Below are 21,105 nucleotides of genomic sequence, written 5' to 3' on the forward strand. Positions count from 1 at the left end.
AGCAAAAAGCGCACAAATTTTATAAAAAATATAATAGTGTGGCATACTATTTAGAAATTTGCGATCAGTTAAATTTGGCCGTGAATATGGCATTTGAGGAGTATAATTTAAAAACTGAACTTGAAATAAAATTTTGTCCTAGGGACTTCTTCAATTATGTGAAAACCAAATTAAAATCTGATAATTTTCCATCAAAGATGCATTTGGACGATAGGGTAGGTGAGAACTCGGATGATTTATGCAATTTGTTTGCAAATTTCTTCCAAGAAATCTATACTACGTTTTCAGAAGAGGACCGTGACCGTGAATATTTTGAATCTTATCCAGAATTTTCAAGTGACATCAGCGTAAGTCAAATCAATGTTCATGATATCTTAAAGGGTTTAAACAATTTAGATGCATCTAAAAATCCTGGCCCTGACGGTGTTTCGCCAGTTTTTATGAAAACTTTAGCAACTGAACTTACTGCTCCATTATTTTGAATTTTCAATAGGGGAAATGTTGGCTTCGGCAATATCTTAACCTATTATCGTCAAAGTCCTAGAGCACTAAAATTTGGCCAATAGTTGCTCTGAAACACAATGTATCCACATGCCAAAATTGAACTCTCAAGGACGTTATTTACCCCCCTGACGATAATAGGTTAAGGTATTGCCGAAGCCAACTTTTCCCCTATATCACTGCACAGTGATCCAGAATGCAGATTTAGGTGGATTGATATTTTTTGAGTCTGAAATAGAAACTTTAGACTTAAAGTTTCTCCTACAAAGTTGTTCCTTATAGTTAGGCCCTCATTTTTATGACAATGAATTCTAGGGTGGTTCTTATTATCATTGAAATCAAAAATCTAACATTTTTGTTTGAATAAATTAAGGTATACATTCTTCGGCAAAGTTATAGCTGAGCTAATTTCAAGCAACTTTTATAAAACAAACTTTTTTGTATCTCTTAATTTTGCCGATTTAGAGCTATTTTTTTGAATTGAGTTAGGGTGGCTCTAAAAAAACAGTTATTTTGCTCTAGTTTTCTTATTTCAAATTTCTCAGCAAAGGTGTCTTGAAATAACTTTTAGATCTTTAGAAGGCGCAAATTTTTGCTACAGTAAGCTTGTCAATATCTTTCGCCGATCAAGAGTTATTGACGTTTTTATACTAAAAATATGTAGTTTTCAAATGTTAATATCTCTGGTTGGGGCAAACAAAAAACAAGTTTTTTACGGCATTTGAAAGGGCGTATGTTATTCTCAATAATATAAAAAATTGGAGGTATGTTATTACTCGTATAAAATCAATTTGAATTTATTCAAATTTTTTACTATATTTGGGTAAATCTTTTTTATTAGAAAAGATACAGGCAACAAATTTCGCAATAAAACATTCGCCTTAAGAGTTTTTGAAGTCTCTAGAAGATGGCTTTCATGAGAGATTTTAAATAAAAACAGTTGTATCCGAGAGTAGGATGGGTCAGAGAGCAGGATGGGTCAGAGAGCAGGATGGGTCCGAGAGCTGTCATCCTAAACAGCTGAATCATTCGGGTCGATGATTCGGATCCGGAGCTGAGCTGTGAGGGGAAGAGCTGACTTTCGCTTTTTGGTTATTTGCTTTTGTGTCGATCTTCCGCTCCCACAGGGAATTGAGAGGAGAGGTGAGAGCATGTCTAGATAGAGCTGGAATTAGGGCCTAACAGCTTTTGTAAACGATGACTTCTCTTGATGATTTCTAGGATTTTAAGGCTCGCCCAGGCATAACAACATCCTCATCTTCCCCTATCCGATGGTTAGAATGGTCTGCGTGGACTTGCCTTGAATTCCTAGAAATCATCGATAGAAGTCATTGTTTACAAAAGCTGTTACGCCCTAACTCCAGCTCTATCTAGATATATGCTCGAAGAATAACGTCGGCAATAAGAGCCTGGTACGTAAATACATAGCACAATGGTCCCAAAGCCGTATTTAGGGAAACAAAAGTGTTTGCGCCCAAACCTTCAGTTTTAGATATATAGTGTGTTCTGGAAAGTTTCTTCATATTTTTGGCTGATTTTTTATGTTAGTGAAACCAGGGTGGTCCATAAAATTGGTGAATTAAAAATTCAAACTTTTTTATTATTTTAGATAGCCCAAACAATGTTCAAAAACAGTTGTAGGAAAATCTATTTGAAGCAAATTTGCTGAAGACATTAACATAACATTTCTATCTCTTAGGGTTCATGAGTTATGATTATTTTCAACAAGCAGGTTAGGGTGGCCCCTAAAAATCGGGTTTCTTTAAATATCTTTTCATACGTTTATTTCTCGTAAAAATTTTATTGAGAACATATTTAGAACTTATGATGATGTATATTTTTGCTGAAGCAACCAGGTTCCTATCTTTTTTGATTCGAAAGTTAAATGTGATTTTCTTCGAAAAAAAAATGCTCTTTTCTATTGTCAATATCTCTAAATGGAGTAAACCGATTTTCAAATATATAATTCTATTTGAAAGATCCTTTTTTTTAGGTGGAGCAGTTTTTGTTTAAACCATTAAATTTAATTAAAAAGAAAATCATATTTTTCAGCGAAAACTAGCCATAAATTTTCTAATATAAAAGATAACAACTTAGTTGCTCCAGGAGAATATGCTTCATTAAAAGTTTTAGAAGTATCTAGAACAAAGTTTTTACGAGAAATAAACGTACAATTTTTTTTTAACAGGAATCTGATTTTCTAGCGGCTACCCTAACCGGCTTGTTTAAATAATCATAACTCATAAACCATTAGAGATAGAAATTTGATGTCTTGAGCAAAGTTGCTTCAAATTATTTGTTCTACAGCTTTTAAGAACATTACATTGGTCGGTCTCAAATAATCAAAAAAAGTTTGTATTTTTAATTCATCAATTTTATGAACCACTCTAAGACCAGAAGGTCCCGTAGAAACATGCTCTACTTTTTGACTCAGCTCTGGTACTATTTTCGGTCCCAAGCTAATCGATGCACCCCTCGAAACATAGGAAAATCAATGAACCCCTCATTTTATCTGTCAAACTTTCATTGCGGATCAAAACAAACGTAGAGTAGTACTAGAATTTTGACTAGAATTGGGTACGTTAATCGATTTGCTTGGGACCAATAGGCTAGTCAAGTAGTGAGCCAATTTAAAATCGTTAGTTTCCGCCGGTTGCTATAAATCTAAAACAGATGATTTGGGTGCTAATACTTTTGTCTTCCTAAATACAATATCGTGTAACACATGCACAGATATCACTCTCCCATACATCCACTTGTAAGTTTACTTTTACCGTTGATTCTATCGATCAGTAGGCATATCCGGAGAACTTCGAGATTAGGGCGTAATTGCTTTTGTAAACAAACACGTCAATCACTTATTTCTCGCGAATTAAAGCTCAATAGGCTGTTTCTATGCACCACCAATGTAGAGTACGCTAGGCGATTATGAGAGTTGGATTAGTTAGTTTTCTTTATTAACCCACGACGAGCGATTATGAGAGGAAACGTCAACCAAACCGTTTGTTTACATCCAAATTACAATTTATACATCTCAAATTAACGCATATTGTTGAGCGCATCTTACATATTTACATCGGGAGGGGTCTTGTTTTATTATTGTTCACATATTTGAACGGATTTACAGCTCAAATAACACCACATTAAAAATCTGGAAGATCATAACCGCTTGGGTAGTTTTATAAATCTTCACTTTTCTTAACAAAAATATGTGGAAGCACAGGTCGGTTCACTCCTAAATCGATACAGAAAACAAAATATTCCATGTGGATGATGATTACAAGCACCTGCGATGGATAAATTAATCAGAAAAGGGAAAAACATTTGCCTCTTCCTATGCTTCACGGCGAAAATTTCAGCCCACTCTTATGATGGTTCTCTTATTCACCACCAGAGGCTGCAACAATTGCTTAATTTCCATTGGATTCGCCTATATCGAATACTAACAACTCCTCTATCATTTGGTATAGTTTGTTTGCTAGATTGAACTTTTATTCGCGAGTAATCAGCGATTGACGTGTTTGTTTACAAAAGCAATTACGCCCAAATCTCCAAGTTCACCGGATATGTTGTATCCAGCTGTCCATGCTCGGTAATGGCGGCTTGTTTGTATGAATAAATGTATCCTTCGCTGTGCTTTTTTGACGCTATCTGGATATTCGGATTTTGACCCCTCCCTATCACTATCCCAGGAACAGAAGAAAATACGCCCTCCAGTTAGTGTCAAAAAGCACAGTGAAGGATACATTTATTCATACAAATAGGCCGCCATTACCGAGCATGGAAAGCTGGATTACGGTGGCTGTTCAATGCATAAGCGGAGTCCTTTTTAGAAAAATTCCGCTTTATGTAAGTGACGGATTGAAAAGATTAGGCTTGCGATATCAGTGAGCTGTTATAGCAGTGAGTTCCTAAAATATGAACCGGGGGTCATCAGCTCACGTTAGTGAATCAGATTTTTAGAATAGCTCGGAAGTGGATCGCCCATCTCTAATAGGTACACATTGCACTAACTACTGCGGAGGGATAAATTAGATTAGATAATATGTAGTAGATTTACATTTATGCGAACATCTGTTATTGCATTGGCATTTATGAAGTGAGAAAGTCAACTAAGGAAACGTAATTAATGAATCGATGAAATACTCCATAAACCTTCGAAACATGCTCTTCTACCAACAATCAATACGAAACTAACGATTTTAAATTGGCTCACTACTTGACTAGCCTATTGGTTCCAAGCAAACGATTAACGTACCCCATTCTAGTCGAAATTCTAGTACTACGCAATGTTTGTTTTGATTCGCTATGAAAGTTTGACAGATAAAATGAGGGGTTAGTGGATTTTCCTATGTTAAGAAAAAGTTGAGCACGTTTCTTCGGGACCTACTAGTCTTAGAGTTACCTCTATGCTTCTACTGTGTAGTTGCTCAGACTTACTGTCATGTCAGTTTTTTTTTATAATCAGAGTAGCGGAACGATGGGCAAACGTCTAGAATGAGCTTCCAAAAGAAGCTTTTGAATGAACCTTCTTCTAGAATCTTATTTAGCACCTTTTTCTTTAGAACTCTGGAAGCTTGCCCGTCGTTCCACTCCTCTGACTAAAAAAACGGGCAGGATAGTAAATCTGAGTAGCTACTCAGTAAAAGAGCATTTCTGCTAGGTTTAGGAAGCATTTAATCATTTCAATATTGCAAAACCATTTTCCCAGTTAGAAATGCTCGCTGCACATGTGGATTTAGTTTAGTTTTCCTTATTATAGAGACTGACGAATCTATATTATTTTTTCCCTCTATGAATTCCATGAAACGTCGCATAAACATATGCTTAAATTTTTTTTAAATGTTTTCTTTTGTTATTGAATTTTAACATTTTTTTTTAATATTAGCTAAATTTTAAGATGTTTTTCAGTGTTTATTTTGACGTAGGACTACGTCTTTGATTTCTATATGGGGGTACACTTTGTGAAAACCGAAAATGGAACATGTAACAAATTAAGAAAGATTTTGAAAGTTAATAACTCAGCTGCCCCTGGTCCAATTTAAATAATTTTATCACCAATCGATCAGAAATATGGCTACGCATCGATAACAATGCTTCCGAATGTTGATTTTCAACAAGAAACTATTGAAAAACTGGTAAATGTCCAGCATTGTCCAAAAGCGTTGAATTAACTAATAAATCCACCAATTACCTACATGCATATGCTGCTTCCCCAGCACAGTCGTCAGAGAGTAGTAAGTAGACGAAACAAGTCGAAGTGGCATTCGATCCTCGGGCGCGTGCGAATAGGGAGGATGGAATTGCGTAATATTTTGCACACTCATCGCCATACTCAAAACCACACGCTCCCAACGACCACACCACTGTGTGGTGGTGTTCGGTCGTCGAAATTAGTAGCAGCAGTAGCAGTGCTTTCGGCGTGTGGCGTTAAAATTTGTTCTCCAGTAACAACGAAAGGCTGCCTGCAAGCAGCGAGTTGCAGAGCCCACATAAGCAACCATCAAAGGAGGAAGAAGCTGCACCGCTATGCTATGTATCGGAATCAGTAGCTCTTCGTGAGTCGCTGTGGGTCGGTCATCTATGCCAAGCGTGTCACCTTTGCTCTGAACAACATACAGCTCGACAGCCTCATCCGTGTTGAACACCTAGCTCAGAATTACTCAACCATCACTACAAAACGGTCCTTTTCAGGGCCACCAAAATTTGTTAAAGAGTATTATTTGGACATTGGTCAAGGTCATCAGTTCCCGCAAGCAGCTAGCTATCAAGGCGCAACCTGTTTATAGAAGGTGTGGAATTGTAGGCCTGAATATATTGGTGCAAATAGTTTTTCCTCGGCTTTCATTCCGCACGGTTCGTGTTTTTCGTTTACTCAATCACCCTTGTAGTGACGTCGAAAAGGTTGTTTCAATCGGCGCTTACATATGAAATTTAATGTGGATTATAGAATTTTTAGAACATTTTTTTATAGCAAGTGAGTGGAAGCAACCCTGGTATGAAGTGTTAAAAATCCATATAGAATTTGAGAGAAGTGGGAATAATTCGCTTTGGGTGTATATTCAGTCCCCAGAAAGCCAATAAAATCAAATTTGTGAGAAAATTAGCTCTCATAGCTCTCAGTTCAATCTCTCGAAGTCCCTCCTTTTTTACATATTCTGCACAAACGATACTTTCCGCCCCGCCCCATTCATATAATTCGGAAGGAAATCCTGTGAGGGGTGAATTGAATACACTTTAATACCAAAATGCACAAAACTTAAAAATTCATAAATAACAAAAAATCCAAATGCACCTTTTAAAGTCGGGGTAGATGAATCGAAAATACTCAAGTTGACAGTTCCTTAGATTCTCTTCATCAACTTTCTTTTTGAAATAAATGCTACAAATTTGATATGCTTACAAATAAAATAACGGAAAGAGTTAAGATAATTGATGATTGATCAATTAAAAGAACTATATATTCACATTTGTTCCGTCCACTAGCGGTCCTACGTCAAGCTTCCGTTCGTGCCCCTAGGCACATACCCTTCTACTTTTTTTCTGAGAAGGCAATCCACTTTTCTACATTTTTAGCTCAGACGTCATTCGATTAGATAAACCATTTTCGTGCTATGATTTATTGAAAAATATCGTATACGCCATTTTGAAAAATTAGACGTGAGTCTAAAAGGTCGTATTGCGACACAAACTTGGTTCATTGCGTCTAGTGAACTATTATGCGAAATTTAATGGAATTCGGATGGGTAAAAATAAAATCGATTTGTCAGTTGGCGTGGAACTGCTTATAAGGTTTCAAGTTGTGCTTGAATGTATATGAAATATTGCGTAAATTTACGCCAAATCCAGCGTTAACAATATGTATATATTGCAGAAATTGTCATAAATTCTAATCCATCCAGTTGGTTAAAAGGTGAATCTGTATTTTACTATAACATCAACATATCTCCCATCTCGTCCGTAAACTACAAGTCGAGCCAAATGAATATCATTCGTCACCGAAAAGTCATCTCCATCACACATAAAAATTTGACCCTGTTGATCAAACTCTTCTTCTCTCCCCCAATCAATTCCATCCAATCACGCGCCCGTGTGCTGATTGATTGAATTTGAATTTTAAAACCCTATAACCTTTTAACCATTTTCTCATCCATGTTTTACTTTGTTTCTTCCCCTCCTCTGCTTTCACAGATAACACAATACCAGCCTTTTTCGGCAACAGCACTGATTACTTTAAGTTGCTAGATCAAGATGACAACTCGATACTGATAGGAGCGCGGAATGCGCTGTACAACATTAGCCTGGATCGGTTGATTGAACATCCGACCCAACGGATCACGTGGCCCTCGTCGGATGCCCACCGGGAGCTTTGTACGCTCAAGGGCAAGCTGGATCAGGACTGCCAAAACTACATTCGGGTGTACGCGCGGGTAGGCGCTAACAGGATTATGCTTTGCGGGACAAATTCGTACAAGCCACTTTGCCGGTTCTACAACATACTGCCGAGCGATAGTGCAATTGCGTACGATAACAATGAGATGGAAGCCCTTGGACGATGTCCGTATAATCCTCTGCATAATAGCACTTATTTGTTTACCGGTAAGCCAATTGAACGTTTGATTTATTCTGTTCCATTTCTTTGACCGTTTTGTCGTTTTGTTTTCTTCTTGACCAGACGGCCATCTGTACTCGGCCACGGTAGCGGATTTCTCGGCAGCAGATCCCCTAATATACCGAGAACCACAGCGAACCGAGCAGTACGATAGCAAGCAGCTCAATCAGCCGGCCTTTGTGAGTGCCGTAGAGCACAATGGATATGTGCTGTTTTTCTTCCGGGAAGTGGCCGTCGAGTATATGAACTGTGGCAAAGCAATTTATTCTCGCGTTAGCCGTGTCTGCAAAAACGATAAAGGTGGACCACATCCATTGAATGACCGCTGGACGTCATTCTTGAAAGCCAGACTAAACTGTTCCATACCGGGCGAATATCCGTTCTATTTCGATGAAATCCGTAAGTATTCAACGATCATCCGCGCTTGTCAACCGGGTCAATAACGATTTACTTTTCCTCCGACAGAATCTACTACTAAAACGATCAATGGCATCTACGGTGGCGATACGAATCAGATCATCTACGCGATCATGACCACGCCGGACAACGCCATCGGTGGTTCGGCCGTGTGTGCTTTCTCCATTCAAGACATTTTGGATACCTTCGAGGGGTCGTTCAAATCGCAGCGAGATATTCACTCGAATTGGCTTCAAGTTCCCCAGAACCAAGTGCCGGATCCTCGTCCGGGAAAGTGCGTTGATGATAGCCGGACACTGCCGAAGGCTTCAGTGAATTTTGTGAAGATGAATACTTTGATGGACGCATCGGTGCGATCATTACATTCCCGACCCATTTTCACGCGAGTTAGCCTTCTGTACCGCCTTTCGGCGATCACTGTTGATCCTCAGGTGAAAGCGTTGGACGGCAAAACGTACGATGTAATTTTTGTTGGCACCAACGACGGAAAGGTCATAAAATTCGTTAACATATTGTCGTCCAACTCGACGGATGAGGTCAAAACCGTTATAATCAGCGAAACTCAAGCATTCCCAATAGGTACCAAGGTGAACGCATTGACCATTTCCAAGAAGAACAAAAAGTTGATTGTTATTAGCAATGGGAAGATAATTTCGCTGCCACTCAGTAATTGCAACGAACACGAGTTCAAATCTTGCCGCAAATGCCTAGAGCTACAGGATCCCTACTGTGCTTGGGATGATGTGAACCGAGAATGTCGAACCGTTGACGATCACCACGCTGGTAGCCGATCGATGGATAATCTCTTCCAGCGCTTGGATGGACTGAACGTAAATGACATCTGCAAAAAGTACGACCAGCGTGATCAGCGTCAACACAAAGCGGAAGACAACGACGTCTACACGAGGGTTGATGGGTCCGGTTCTGCCGAAAAGGACAGCCCCACCGAAACCAAGAATGTCGTCATCATCCAGGGCACGGTCGCCTCCACGGGGCCGGTCGATATTGATAATGAAATATCGATGACCTCGCTCGAAGGAAGCGTGTTGACGAATAAAATCGGATCCCATCAGTACCACCATAAAACAGGTGAGTTTACGAACGCCATTTACCCACATTATTATGCATGTGCGCACCCCTTGGGCTTGAATGTCATTATTCACGTAGTAGCCTACTTGCTCAATTTTTATTGTTTCTGCTGAATTTGGCGATGGGGTCTCGTTGGATTAATATAATAAAAAAAAGTAAACATCGTTGCATATTGTAAACAAAACCAAGCCCGCGTGGCCTTTTCCTTCTTCTTCAAAATCAAAATATGTACTGTTTGCGCATCTATTCGAGCCCCAACCCAAGTGTGCCGCACCTCGTGACTTTTCTTTGCTTGTTGTAGGGAAAGGTGGGGCAAGATGGGTCATCTTCTGGATTTATTTACTATTTATTGTCTTGATCAACAGGTTCAATGCTGGTTTGAAAAATCATCATTGGGTTCGCATTGAACCCGCTGATTTTAAGAAACAAATAAATTAAGAACTGTACTAGCTGATCCATCGTGCCCCACCTTACCCTATGTATTAATAAAGTTGTATATGTTTTCTTTCGCGCACAAACTTGCAATGATTGATTACCCCTTGAATGCGAATGCGAGTGGAGTCACCCGGTTTTATAAATTCACAATTTGCTAAATTGATGTTCAATGACAGAAATATGCACGCTCCCCATTAAGAAAGTTGCGGTGAAGCCGGTGAAGGTACCGAAAGCAACCCGACAGCAGCTACCAACGGCTTCGGGTTTTTTAATAATTGACATGAGAACGCACACACATATTTTTAACATTTGCTAAAAATAACGCCGCCGTGCGGATCACACGGTTAGTTCATTTTAATTGATGTTTATGGGGTAGCACTTAAACAAGGAACTGAGTATGAATTTTGTGATCGCGTATAAAATCGGCTTTAATGATTGTGAAACTTGTTGGAGGCTGTTCATAAATTACGTAGACAGTTTTTGAGAGGTATTAAACTCCTCCCCATCCCCCGGCGTAGAAAATTAAAGAAACTTGAGTGATACGCGTAACTCATTTCTCTGATCGATGAGATATACTGATACAAAAAATCTCTGGACCCATATTTCTTCGGAAAAAAAGTAAAGTCTTTTGGGTCCCGGCCCATCAATCAATACATGGGTTCGATGTATAGGGTCCAGTGTGGAATGTACACGCTATTCCAAAACTGATGAATAAGAATGATAAGTTGACAAACGAACAACGTCGATCGGATTCATGTCGATTAGACCTGTTCATTTTAACAGAAATGTTCGGGATGCACCGGGTCAACCGTGATTACTGTTCGTCATGTTAATTTGAACTTCTGTGCAAATTTTTAGCGAAATCGGTGATGATTTAGAGGTGCTTCAAGCAGGCTTGCAATTGCTCATTAGAGCTAAAATGCTATTTTTCGGTATTATGAAACAATGGGATACTATAATGATAATTTTTATTTGTAAAATGCAAGAAGAGGTGGTAAAGTTTGTATATGACACATATAATTTGTCAAATTTGCTTTCAGAAGGTCACAACTAGCGATTTTATGATCGCTGATTGCTCGCTCATCGCGTTACTCATCGTTACAGCTAATCGCTAATTATGACTTCTGAAAGCAAAATTGACACATTTTATGTGTCATATACAAACTTTACCACCTCTTCTTGCATTTTACAAATAAAAATTATGATTATAGTATCCCATTGTTTCATAATACCGAAAAATAGCATTTTAGCTATAATGAGCAATTGCAAGCCTGGCTTCAAGTTAATTTTATTTTTTTTTTGTTCATTAATTTATTTGATAAGGCTCAACCGAATTAACTTTACAGAGCCGAGGATTCTTGGTCACTATACAATACATCTTAAAACTATAGTCAAAAGGTACAACATAATAAACACTTTATCTTCCGCTATCCAAAAAGCCTCCTCCATCAGAACTGGAGCCGCTTCCAGTAGTTTCATTGTATGGCAAATTGTTGTACACCAACGAGGGTCAGAGCGCGTCCATTGCAGCAATGGACGCAAAACGTGGTCAGCACTCACACACTCATCACGAAATGGTTGCTTTCCAAAGTCGACGACGCATCGACCGAAAGAACTGCTGATGAAGAACAATGAGGAGGACCACACAATGGTTGCTGCCGAGAAAACAGACGATCGCGTGGCACACATCGAGAGTGGCCTGCTTTTGTCGACAGCCGAGTGAACACTAGTTAGTTAATTTTATGTTTTAAGGTAATTTACGGCTTATAATATTTGTATCTCGAAACTGAAACAGCGAAAACTGCTGTAACAACTTTCATAGCAAATCTTACCAAAGGTTGACTATCATGCTCGAAGATATCTTAAAAAGTGAAATTTTCCAGTTTCCATTTTTCGCAGTTTACAGTTCTTGTGAAACAAAATAGATCAGTTTACACCTCCGGTGAAGTGAAAATCTGACAGATATGCTCTTTCTTGAAACGTCAACTTTTCGCTTAGCTGCTGCTCTGCATGCGTGAAAAAAGTAAACGTGCACACCCATGTTTTATCGCTGAAAACCAGCAATATCTTGCTGGATTTTGCCGAGGTGAAAGTCCAGCAATCCATCCAGCAAAGTGTTGCAAGGATAGCAATTTTAGATTGTTTATACATATGTTTTAATAGTTTAAAAAAACAAATTTTACTACATATGCACCGATTACATCAAATCGACTACAATTTTGAGTCAAAGGAGTAAATAAACTCTTGTTGAGGAACTTTTGATGGGCCTCCCTGGGTGAGTTTTTAGGTGAGAGGACTGTAAAGATGAAAAGAAATGAACTTTTCAAGTACGTCGACAAAGTATAGAATACTTACTCCACGATTCCAGCAAAATTAACGTCATCCTTCGCTTCTTAGACTGCAAAATATTCAAAACCGCGAACCAGTAATTTACCAACCAAACTGCGAAGACAGGTCTGAATTTGACATTTGATACAAATTACGTGAACATCCAGCAACATATTTCAAATTACTGATTTTCCAGTAAAACATGATTTTGCTGGACATCATCCAGCAATTCGTTATGCTGGAACTTAATATCAAAATTTGGTGTGTAAGATTTCTCCGCTTCAGTGTTCACTCGGCTGTCGACAAAAGCAGGCCACTCTCGATGTGTGCCACGCGATCGTCTGTTTTCTCGCCAGCAACCATTGTGTGGTCCTCTTCATTGTTCTTCATCAGCAGTTCTTTCGGTCGATGCGTCGTTGACTTTGGAAAGCAACCGTTTAGTGATGAGTGTGTGAATGCTGTCCACGTTTTGCGTCTATTGCTGCAATGGAAGCGCTCTGATCCCCGTTGGCGTAACTGCCATACAATGAAACCACTGCAAGCGGCTCCAGTTCTGATGGAGGCTTTTTGGATAGCGGAAGATAAAGTGTTTATTGTGTTGTACCTTTTGACTATAGTTTTAAGATGTTGTTGACGTAGTAAAAACACCGTTTTGATAGCTCCAATTGTGGCAGCTTCAAAGCTGCAATTTTATTAAAGAGTTAGCTAAATTTATGTCGATAGAAAGAAATCAAAGTAACCTTACTTATTCGGTGTTTTCATCAAATTCTTCTTCGACAAGTTTAATGAGCATCGATCTAACTGTCTAACTGTAATGATATACAATTTAGTACTTCGAGTACTAATTTTAGTAGTTTAATTTACCGTATTGGCTGCTTAGACTAACGAGAATTTATTTTTGTTGAGGTTATCCAACTTTCCAATGATTAGCTAAAATTACAGCACACTATAAGCACTAGATTAACTCTAATTGCCGTTTTCTTACCTTTCCGTACCAATTAATACTCTTTTTCTTCTCAGATTAAGAAATTATACAGTAATTATTCGAGCTCACTATCTTCTGTTCTAACTATTTATCAATTTACTTATTATTTTAACTAATTCATTTTTTCACATCTTCACTCACGCTATTGTATGATCTTTTTATGATCTTCTTCCTTGTTAGATTTCTTCTGCTTAAATTTTATCTGTTGCTGACACATGTCAAATATCCGTAGGACAGTCGGTATTGGGTGTCATCTCCACTACATCGTTGTGCCCAGGAAGTGTGGCAACAGATGTATTGTATAGTGACCAAGAATCCTCGGCTCTGTAAAGTTAATTCGTTTGAGCCTTATCAAATAAATTTATAAACAACAAGATTTCGCTGGATCATATATGTTTACAGTTCAAAGCGAAGTGAATAATTTGCCAATTGCGTTTTTCACGCAGGTGAAAAATTTAGTATTTTGTTTAAGATTTTCGCTTCGCTTCGATCTCTATACAGGCCTTATCTTGAATTCTAAGGCTGTGTTCCATTTGGTGAATTTTCACTTAAATTTGACAGATGGAAAATTTTCAAATAAACCTGCTATTTCAGCAGACTTATTTCTGACAGACAAGCAATCAACTTTGACAGTCGCTTTCTTGAAAATCGGCCGATCAACAATAGAAGGATTTTCAAACATCTTAATTTATTTTCGAATTGTCCAATTTCTTATCTTATCTTATCTTATCTAACACCAACACAGCCAGTTCTTGAAAGCATCCTGACAGTGATGCAAAATATCATGACACTCACGTGACACTCGTCTTCGCATCAACCGACTATCGCTGACAGATCGTTTTGTCACGCAGTGAGAGTTAGAGCCATGGCAAACAACAATCACCAGTAATGGTCGCTGCTCACAAGCAAAACGTTACACTCGCTGCTGATGATGAAAAGCACAACGAAAACAGTGAAGACTCCTGCAGTACGATCATGAGAAAAAGCGAAACGACAGAAGAAAATGAAAACAATGCCTACGCATTCCAAGTTCGTCTCAGCAGGCGCGACTGTGTGAGTTACAAACAAAGCAGGCAACATGAAACGGAAGCTGTTGGGCTCACTCACCAACACACTAACATAAGCAAGCAAAGCAGCAATTACTTCAAAACGAGCACAGATGAGTGTCGTGATTGTCGGGAATGACCAGATCGGTGATGGATCACAACCGAAGACGACATTCACCAGTTGCTTTTTACTTCTTTCGTCAACTTGATGGATGGTCATGGAGAGAGCTTCGACGAGCACATTGATAGGAATGTACAAAGCATTACTACCATCAGCTGTTTGGCGATCGTGATTGTGTTAGGTCGCAACTCTGATCCTGGAAAATGATATATATACCTACAACATTTTTCTCGTCTATTTGATATATGTTTCACATCGAAGATGCGTCACACATATCAAAACGGCCAGGCCTACTGTGCAACATTTAAGGGGCAAGATGATTCAGAAAACATCGGGCCTGTTTAAATCACAATCATTTAAATAAATTTAAACACGATGCTTCAGAATCCAATAAATGGATGAAACGTGGACATCTCGTACCGTACGTTCCGATTTTGGTAATTATATGATTGGTTGGTCGTTTGGAAGCATCAAAGCTAGAAAGGTTAAGTGATGCTCCATTTTCTTCTGACGGTTGGGGCATGAGCACTAACTCTTGTCCAAGCCTTTTATGACTTATGGCTATAGCGCCATTACCCGCTTTCTGAAAAGAGAAGAGGGAAAGGAAAAGGAGAAGGACAAAGGGAAAAGGATTATGTGAAATCTATGAACATAAACAATATTTTTGATTTGAAATATACAATATAGAAATGCATAACGGCGCGGTGGTCACTACCCGAGTCATGTTACTATTATCAAGTCATTGAAAATAACAAGAACTAAAATGTGATCCTTTGATTACTGGAAAATCCTGATTCCCTAGTTTGAAGTTGTCACGACTAGGGTTCTTATACCAGTAACGCACCACAAAAAGGTGATCTCCCAACGTTACTGGTTTGAAAAGATAAAAATTTACAAAATGGAACGAACTCACCAAGTTTAGCCAATTGAACCTGAAGGCTGCTTGACATGTGTTGGTGTAGAAGTCCAAATTGTAGACGAAGCTTGACGAAGATCAACATGAACTAGTCCGATTTATGGTAGCTACCCAGCGTGCTTCGGAATACCTCTGGAAACTGTTGCTTGAGTTGATTGGTGGGTGAACTGATAGGAACGATGGTGAACGACATTTCCGATGGTGATCTCAGTCTGGAACTCCGCGAGAAGGTTGAGGTTGCCACCAGAAGCTGTGAATGCAGATTCTTCCGTCGGTTGAGTGGGTGGTTGTCCGATACTGGCCCATGTCTCTTCTGAGATGATGGTGATGTCGGACGCTGAGTCGTGTTGAAGTTTTACTGCTGCACCATTCGAAGGCGCCGGTTTGTTGCTGGAATAGTACCCTTCCTTGTGTCTTTTTTACTTGCATCTGGAACAGGTATGCGAAGCGAACGGACATTCACGAACATAGTGCTGGTCGCCACACTTCCAACATGGCATTTTCGGCAATTTTTAGTTCTTCTTAGAAGGAGGATTATTCTGGTTGCGAGATACAAAGTTGATTCTTCCACGAGGTTCTCCAGGGTTACCTTGCTGGCGGCTTCTCCCAATTCGTTGACTGCGGTTTCGTCGACTTCCAGCTTCGAGATCAGTCGATTTGAGTCCACAGACAAAAAGGAGAGCTTTGAATTGGTCCGGTTTGAGCTTGGACACATCGCTTACCAAGGACTCAATAATCTTCTCACTGCCAGTAATCGGATTTCACCGATTTTCCAGGTTTTCAATTGGCTGCCTCGTGATGTGATTCTTCAGCTGCAGGATGGCGTTTCAGAGTTTCACATCGGACATTTTCTTGCTTGAGGCTTCGAGATACTTGAGGGTCTTCGAGATGTTCTTATTTTCGAAGTGTCAAATTTAAGTGAAAAATTTCCAAATGGAACATAACCTAAGATGACATCTGCTTCCAAGTGGATCGGCAAATCCTGCCGGTTAACAGTGCCCACTTTGAGTTCAATTATATTCAAATCGTTTCTTGAGTAGAACGCATACTAAGTTGTCGAAGCAAAGTCGTTGCACAGTGAACCCTGGATGGGAATTTTGCAGCAAACGGTGGAAGCTAACGATTTTAAATTGGCTCACTACTTGACTAGCCTATTGGTCCCAAGCAAATCGATTAACGTACCCCATTGTAGTCGAAATTCTAGTACTACACTATGTTTTTTTGATTCGCTATGAAAGTTTGACAGATAAAATGAGGGGTTCGTGGATTTTCCAATGTTTCGAGGGGTGCATCGATTAGCTTGGGACCGAAGAGAGTACCAGAACTGAGCCAAAAAGTTGAGCACGTTTTTTCGGGATCTTCTGGTCTTAGAGTTACCTCTATGGGGATACCCCTCACCATCACTCTCCAACGTGGGAGTTTGGTAAAGAGAGATGATTATTTTTAATGTTAACACCAGTTTTGTCAAGCCTGGCATCGAGAATCGCCCAAAAATTCTCGATGGGGTTGAGGTCCGGGCTTTGTGAAGGCCATTCCAGCGGTTTGATCCAACAAGACCGGAAGAAAGACTTGGTCTTCTTGGCAGTTTGCTTCGGGTCGTTGTCCTACTGCAATACGAACTTCTCTTCAAGGCCCGTCTAGATCAGCGATACCTTTAGATTTTCCTGCAGGATGTTGATGCAGGAATCTGCCGTCATTATCCCGTCGATTTTCACGAGGTTTCTCACTTCACACCTCCAGATCACAGACAAACAGACGTAACTCTTTATTGTGTATCTTCGTTCACGCATATAACGGTTGATTTGAATATTATCAGTTCCGCGAACTACTCGCCGCAGCGCTGACATCGGATCACTTTGACGTTTCTATACATTCTATAGAACTTTTATGCAATATTGTTTGCGAGTTAAACGCTGTCCAGACTGGAGAGTTATAACATGTTATAACGGTTGTCAAATAATTGCAACACAGAAACCACCATCAAGATAGCGCTATAACATGTTATAACGCTGTAGTCTGAACGTACTATTAGCGAGCAAGCTTGTTTTCCGCGAGAAGCCTGAAAGATGTCGCTACTGAGGTCCTATGTTTTTAGATACTATGTTTTCAAGAAAAACTTTTTCAAAGAGTTACGTCTGTTTGTCTCTGTTTTCATGCTTCACCGTGCGCTCCTGAAGCTCCTCATCCGATCTGCACCACACACGAACCCGCCGCTTTCGGTTAAACAGCTCGAATTTTGATTCGTCCGTCCATAGAACCGTTTTCCAGAACTCTAGCGGTTTATCAGCATGCTCCTTTGCAAACTTAAGTCGTTTGGCTTTGTTTGTCTTGCTGATAAATGGGCGCTTCCTTGTAACTTTGCTATTCAACCCCTGCGCTACGAGACGGCGACGAACATTTCGACCGGAAACTGATAGCTGAAGGCTTTCCTGAATCTCGCAGACAGTTACCTTCGGGTTCTTCTTGGCTTCGCGCATGATCCGAACGTTTTAAATTTCAGAAGAATTTTCCCAATCGCTGCCTTGCTGATACTGTGCTTCCTAGCGGCAGACCGGTGCGATTCACCGTTTTGCACATCACGAACCACCAATTTTCGGATATACAAGGAAATTGCTTTCGAAATCACTGCGTTCTCAATTTGTTTCAACTGAATCATCGTGTACAAATACACCAAGTCGAGCCGTTTGCTTCAAAACATATCAAAATATCAAAGCATAAACAATCGAGGGGTTTTCCAATGGAAACTTATCAAAAACATCGATTTTTGACGCGGAAACTCTTTTTTGCCACTAAAACAATACAAAACTCTTTTTTTCAGTATTCCATAAGTAGGTTTATCTTTAAAAGAATATTAAAAAATAAGATATCAAAAAAGACTACAGTGTGTTTACTTTAATTTGAATCAAATAAATGAGAGCAATTAAAAATGATGACGTGGGCACATTATTTTGCCTAACAGCGTAAAAGCTTTAAAAAATATTTAGGGGAAATGGCTCTAATGTTGGCCTATGGATCTAAGATTGGGTCCATCGCAAAAAATCTGCTATTTATCAATTTTATCTAGATGACGACGGTACTAATGGATATTTTTGGTCGCTATTGAAATTTTAGTCGATTGCTGAGTTTATGCATGGGCCCAAATTAGGGGCATTTGGGCCGACATTGCATCCATTTCTCCTATTATTTTTTTTATTTTAAATGTGCGGAAATTGCAGAAGCGTGGTTTCCATCTGCTTCCATTTACCTAAGCTCATATTAATCTTGTGTTTAAAATCCCCTCGCTCTTGGCTCGTTCTCCACACATTAATTACATTAATTTTAGAAGCTTCAATATTTATGCTAATAGTAATGTCTTTTTCACCATTTTCCATTTGCTACAGATCCGCTCGTTAAGGAAAGCGTCTCCATGGCAGCATTAAACTGGCAGATAAGCATCATGCTGGTGGTATTTTCGGTCATCATCGGCATATTGCTTGGTTTTTGCATCACTCGACAGGTCATCAAGAAGCAGTCCTTTCACGGCAGTGAGCATCGAAATCAGCTGAATTGGTATGTGCTTTAGCAATAGCAGAGGTGTTATTGATTCTAACTATCCATTTCGTTGCATTTTCTGTATCTCCCGCAGGCACCACACCAAGAACTTGAGCATGCTTTCGCAGAACCGCACCAGCGGGAAAGACGTGAATCTACTGATGAACACGAACACAAACACAAACACCGGCAATCAGTACCACACGCAGCAGCAGGCTATCGTCCAGCAGCTGCAGCAGCACCATCAGAACAATATGAAGGACAATATCGACTTTGATTTCAAAGATCGAAGCGTCGAATGCAAGAACTCGACGGAGAATCTGGAGAAGGACATCAGTAAAGGCATGGGCACGCTGCAGAAGGTGAAAAAGACGTATATTTGATAATAGAGACTGCTTTCGGTGATTGGGATAAATAACCGCTGCTAGTACGCAACCCCCACTTTTCCGGTACTACTTTCAGAAACAAATCGATCACGCAAAAATATTTATATCGCCACCTAAAACGGCATTACCCAGTTGAATCGCAAAATTCTATCATCTTCTTCTGCCTGTGGACTAGTTTTACTTCTTCAACTAAAGAAAGGTACAGGGATGAATGTCGTCTTTATCTGTATGTTAATAATTCTCTATATCCGAATCAACCATCAAGTACTAGATTTGGTTGGAATGTATCATCCGTAACCTCTATAATGCCATATAAACATGCTTTCAAGCACGCAAACAAACCTCAATCGTCAGACTGGTACATCGAGGCGATTTAATTCGAGAGCAATAATAACGATAGCATCCATCTAAACCGAATAACACACACACACACACCACAAACCCGGATAATCGACACAGGTCATCGCAATAAGATTTTCTTTTTCCAACAGACTCCACAGTTGAAGACATTCAAGCCTTAGGAAGATATAGTTGATGTGAGAAAGAGAGAGAAAGAGAGTGTGATTGAAAACGAAGTGCTGCCGCCGAGCTTTGCCAATGCATGTAGGTATTAATAGTGGTACCGCAAACAATATGCAAAAGACGAATTTGGCGGCGATAACGATTAGGAACATTTGTGAGAGACTGTGTGCCTAGCACAAACCATCCCCAGCCAGCATACCACATTTGGTTCAAGTTGAGGCCTTACTCTGAAACGTGTGCCCATTCTGCACTGCAAGGTGCGATAAGCAGGGAAGTTAAACAATTTACCTTTAAAGAAATACAACAAATCGCAAATCAAAGTGCTATCCCAGACCTGGATGCCTTAGAAACACCTGGGAGGCGATTTGCCACAATCCATCATGTACGCGAACAAACATTTTCCAATTTCTCGTTTTACAAGATGAAACTGCGGAAATTGGTGGCCAAATTTTTAGCTGCAGGCGCGCGAACGACCGATCAAAATTAGCTAGGTAGATTTAGTTTCGCTTGTTAATAGGAAAGTTCTTCCAGTAGATGATTGTTTTTTTTTTGTCGACATTGATTAGGCACGTTCCAATTGAGTCGAGCCTAGCTCGATTGACTAGGCTAAGAATAAAAGTGTGATTGCATGCGAGTACGGTTGTATGAATGAACGCCCGCACATGTTTTAGGTGTGTTATTTTGACTGCAAGCCAGCGTTACAATCAGAAGCCGAAAATTTGGCTCCATTTTCGCACACTCATCCATCTTTCATTACATTAATGACAATTTTAGTGAATAGCAAGTACTTTTACGTTTACCAACTACGACCTTAATTCAAGAGCAGATCAGGTTTACAAATGCGCAAGTATTCTTGACCGTTCACGCCAGAGTTCCAAAACTGTGACGCGAACGATGTGTTTTTTTTTAATTATATTCAATAGTGTCTAATTGCTCAAGAATCTCGAACGAAAATACTCGTGAAGTATTTATAATATGACAGACAAACTTGCAACGGGCAATACAATGACGTATTCTTAGTTTGTGTCACCCACCTTTCCAGGAGAAGCAATAAATTAACTATAGTTTGTCAGTATCATCAAACAATCCATCAATTTTGTTTTTTCTTCGTACGCATGCATCATTTCGCGCATTTAGGCTATGTTTGTGCAAACATGTGCGAACGAAATAAGATTTTAATATATTTATATTTAGTTAAATATGAACAAAAAAAATG

The 21,105-nt window shown here is 39.4% G+C and overlaps 1 protein-coding gene across 1 annotated transcript in view; it reads left to right on the forward strand.

Annotated features, from left to right (window-relative positions):
• The window catches only part of LOC135700603 (semaphorin-1A-like), a 71,755-nt gene extending 51,558 nt beyond the window's left edge, over window positions 1-20,197 (forward strand). The window contains exons 4-9 of the mRNA XM_065221143.1: window positions 7,693-8,100; window positions 8,177-8,512; window positions 8,579-9,619; window positions 18,831-18,999; window positions 19,076-19,343; window positions 19,859-20,197. Coding sequence (XP_065077215.1) covers window positions 7,693-8,100; window positions 8,177-8,512; window positions 8,579-9,619; window positions 18,831-18,999; window positions 19,076-19,343; window positions 19,859-19,888 — 2,252 coding nt within the window. The 3' untranslated portion in view covers window positions 19,889-20,197. The remainder of the gene's footprint in view (window positions 1-7,692; window positions 8,101-8,176; window positions 8,513-8,578; window positions 9,620-18,830; window positions 19,000-19,075; window positions 19,344-19,858) is intronic.
• The last annotated feature ends 908 nt before the right edge of the window (window positions 20,198-21,105 follow it).

Source organism: Ochlerotatus camptorhynchus, unplaced genomic scaffold, assembly GCF_037179485.1.
Source record: "Ochlerotatus camptorhynchus isolate MF236.1 unplaced genomic scaffold, CSIRO-AGI_Acam_v1.1 ptg000139l, whole genome shotgun sequence".
Classification (NCBI taxonomy): domain Eukaryota; kingdom Metazoa; phylum Arthropoda; class Insecta; order Diptera; family Culicidae; genus Ochlerotatus; species Ochlerotatus camptorhynchus.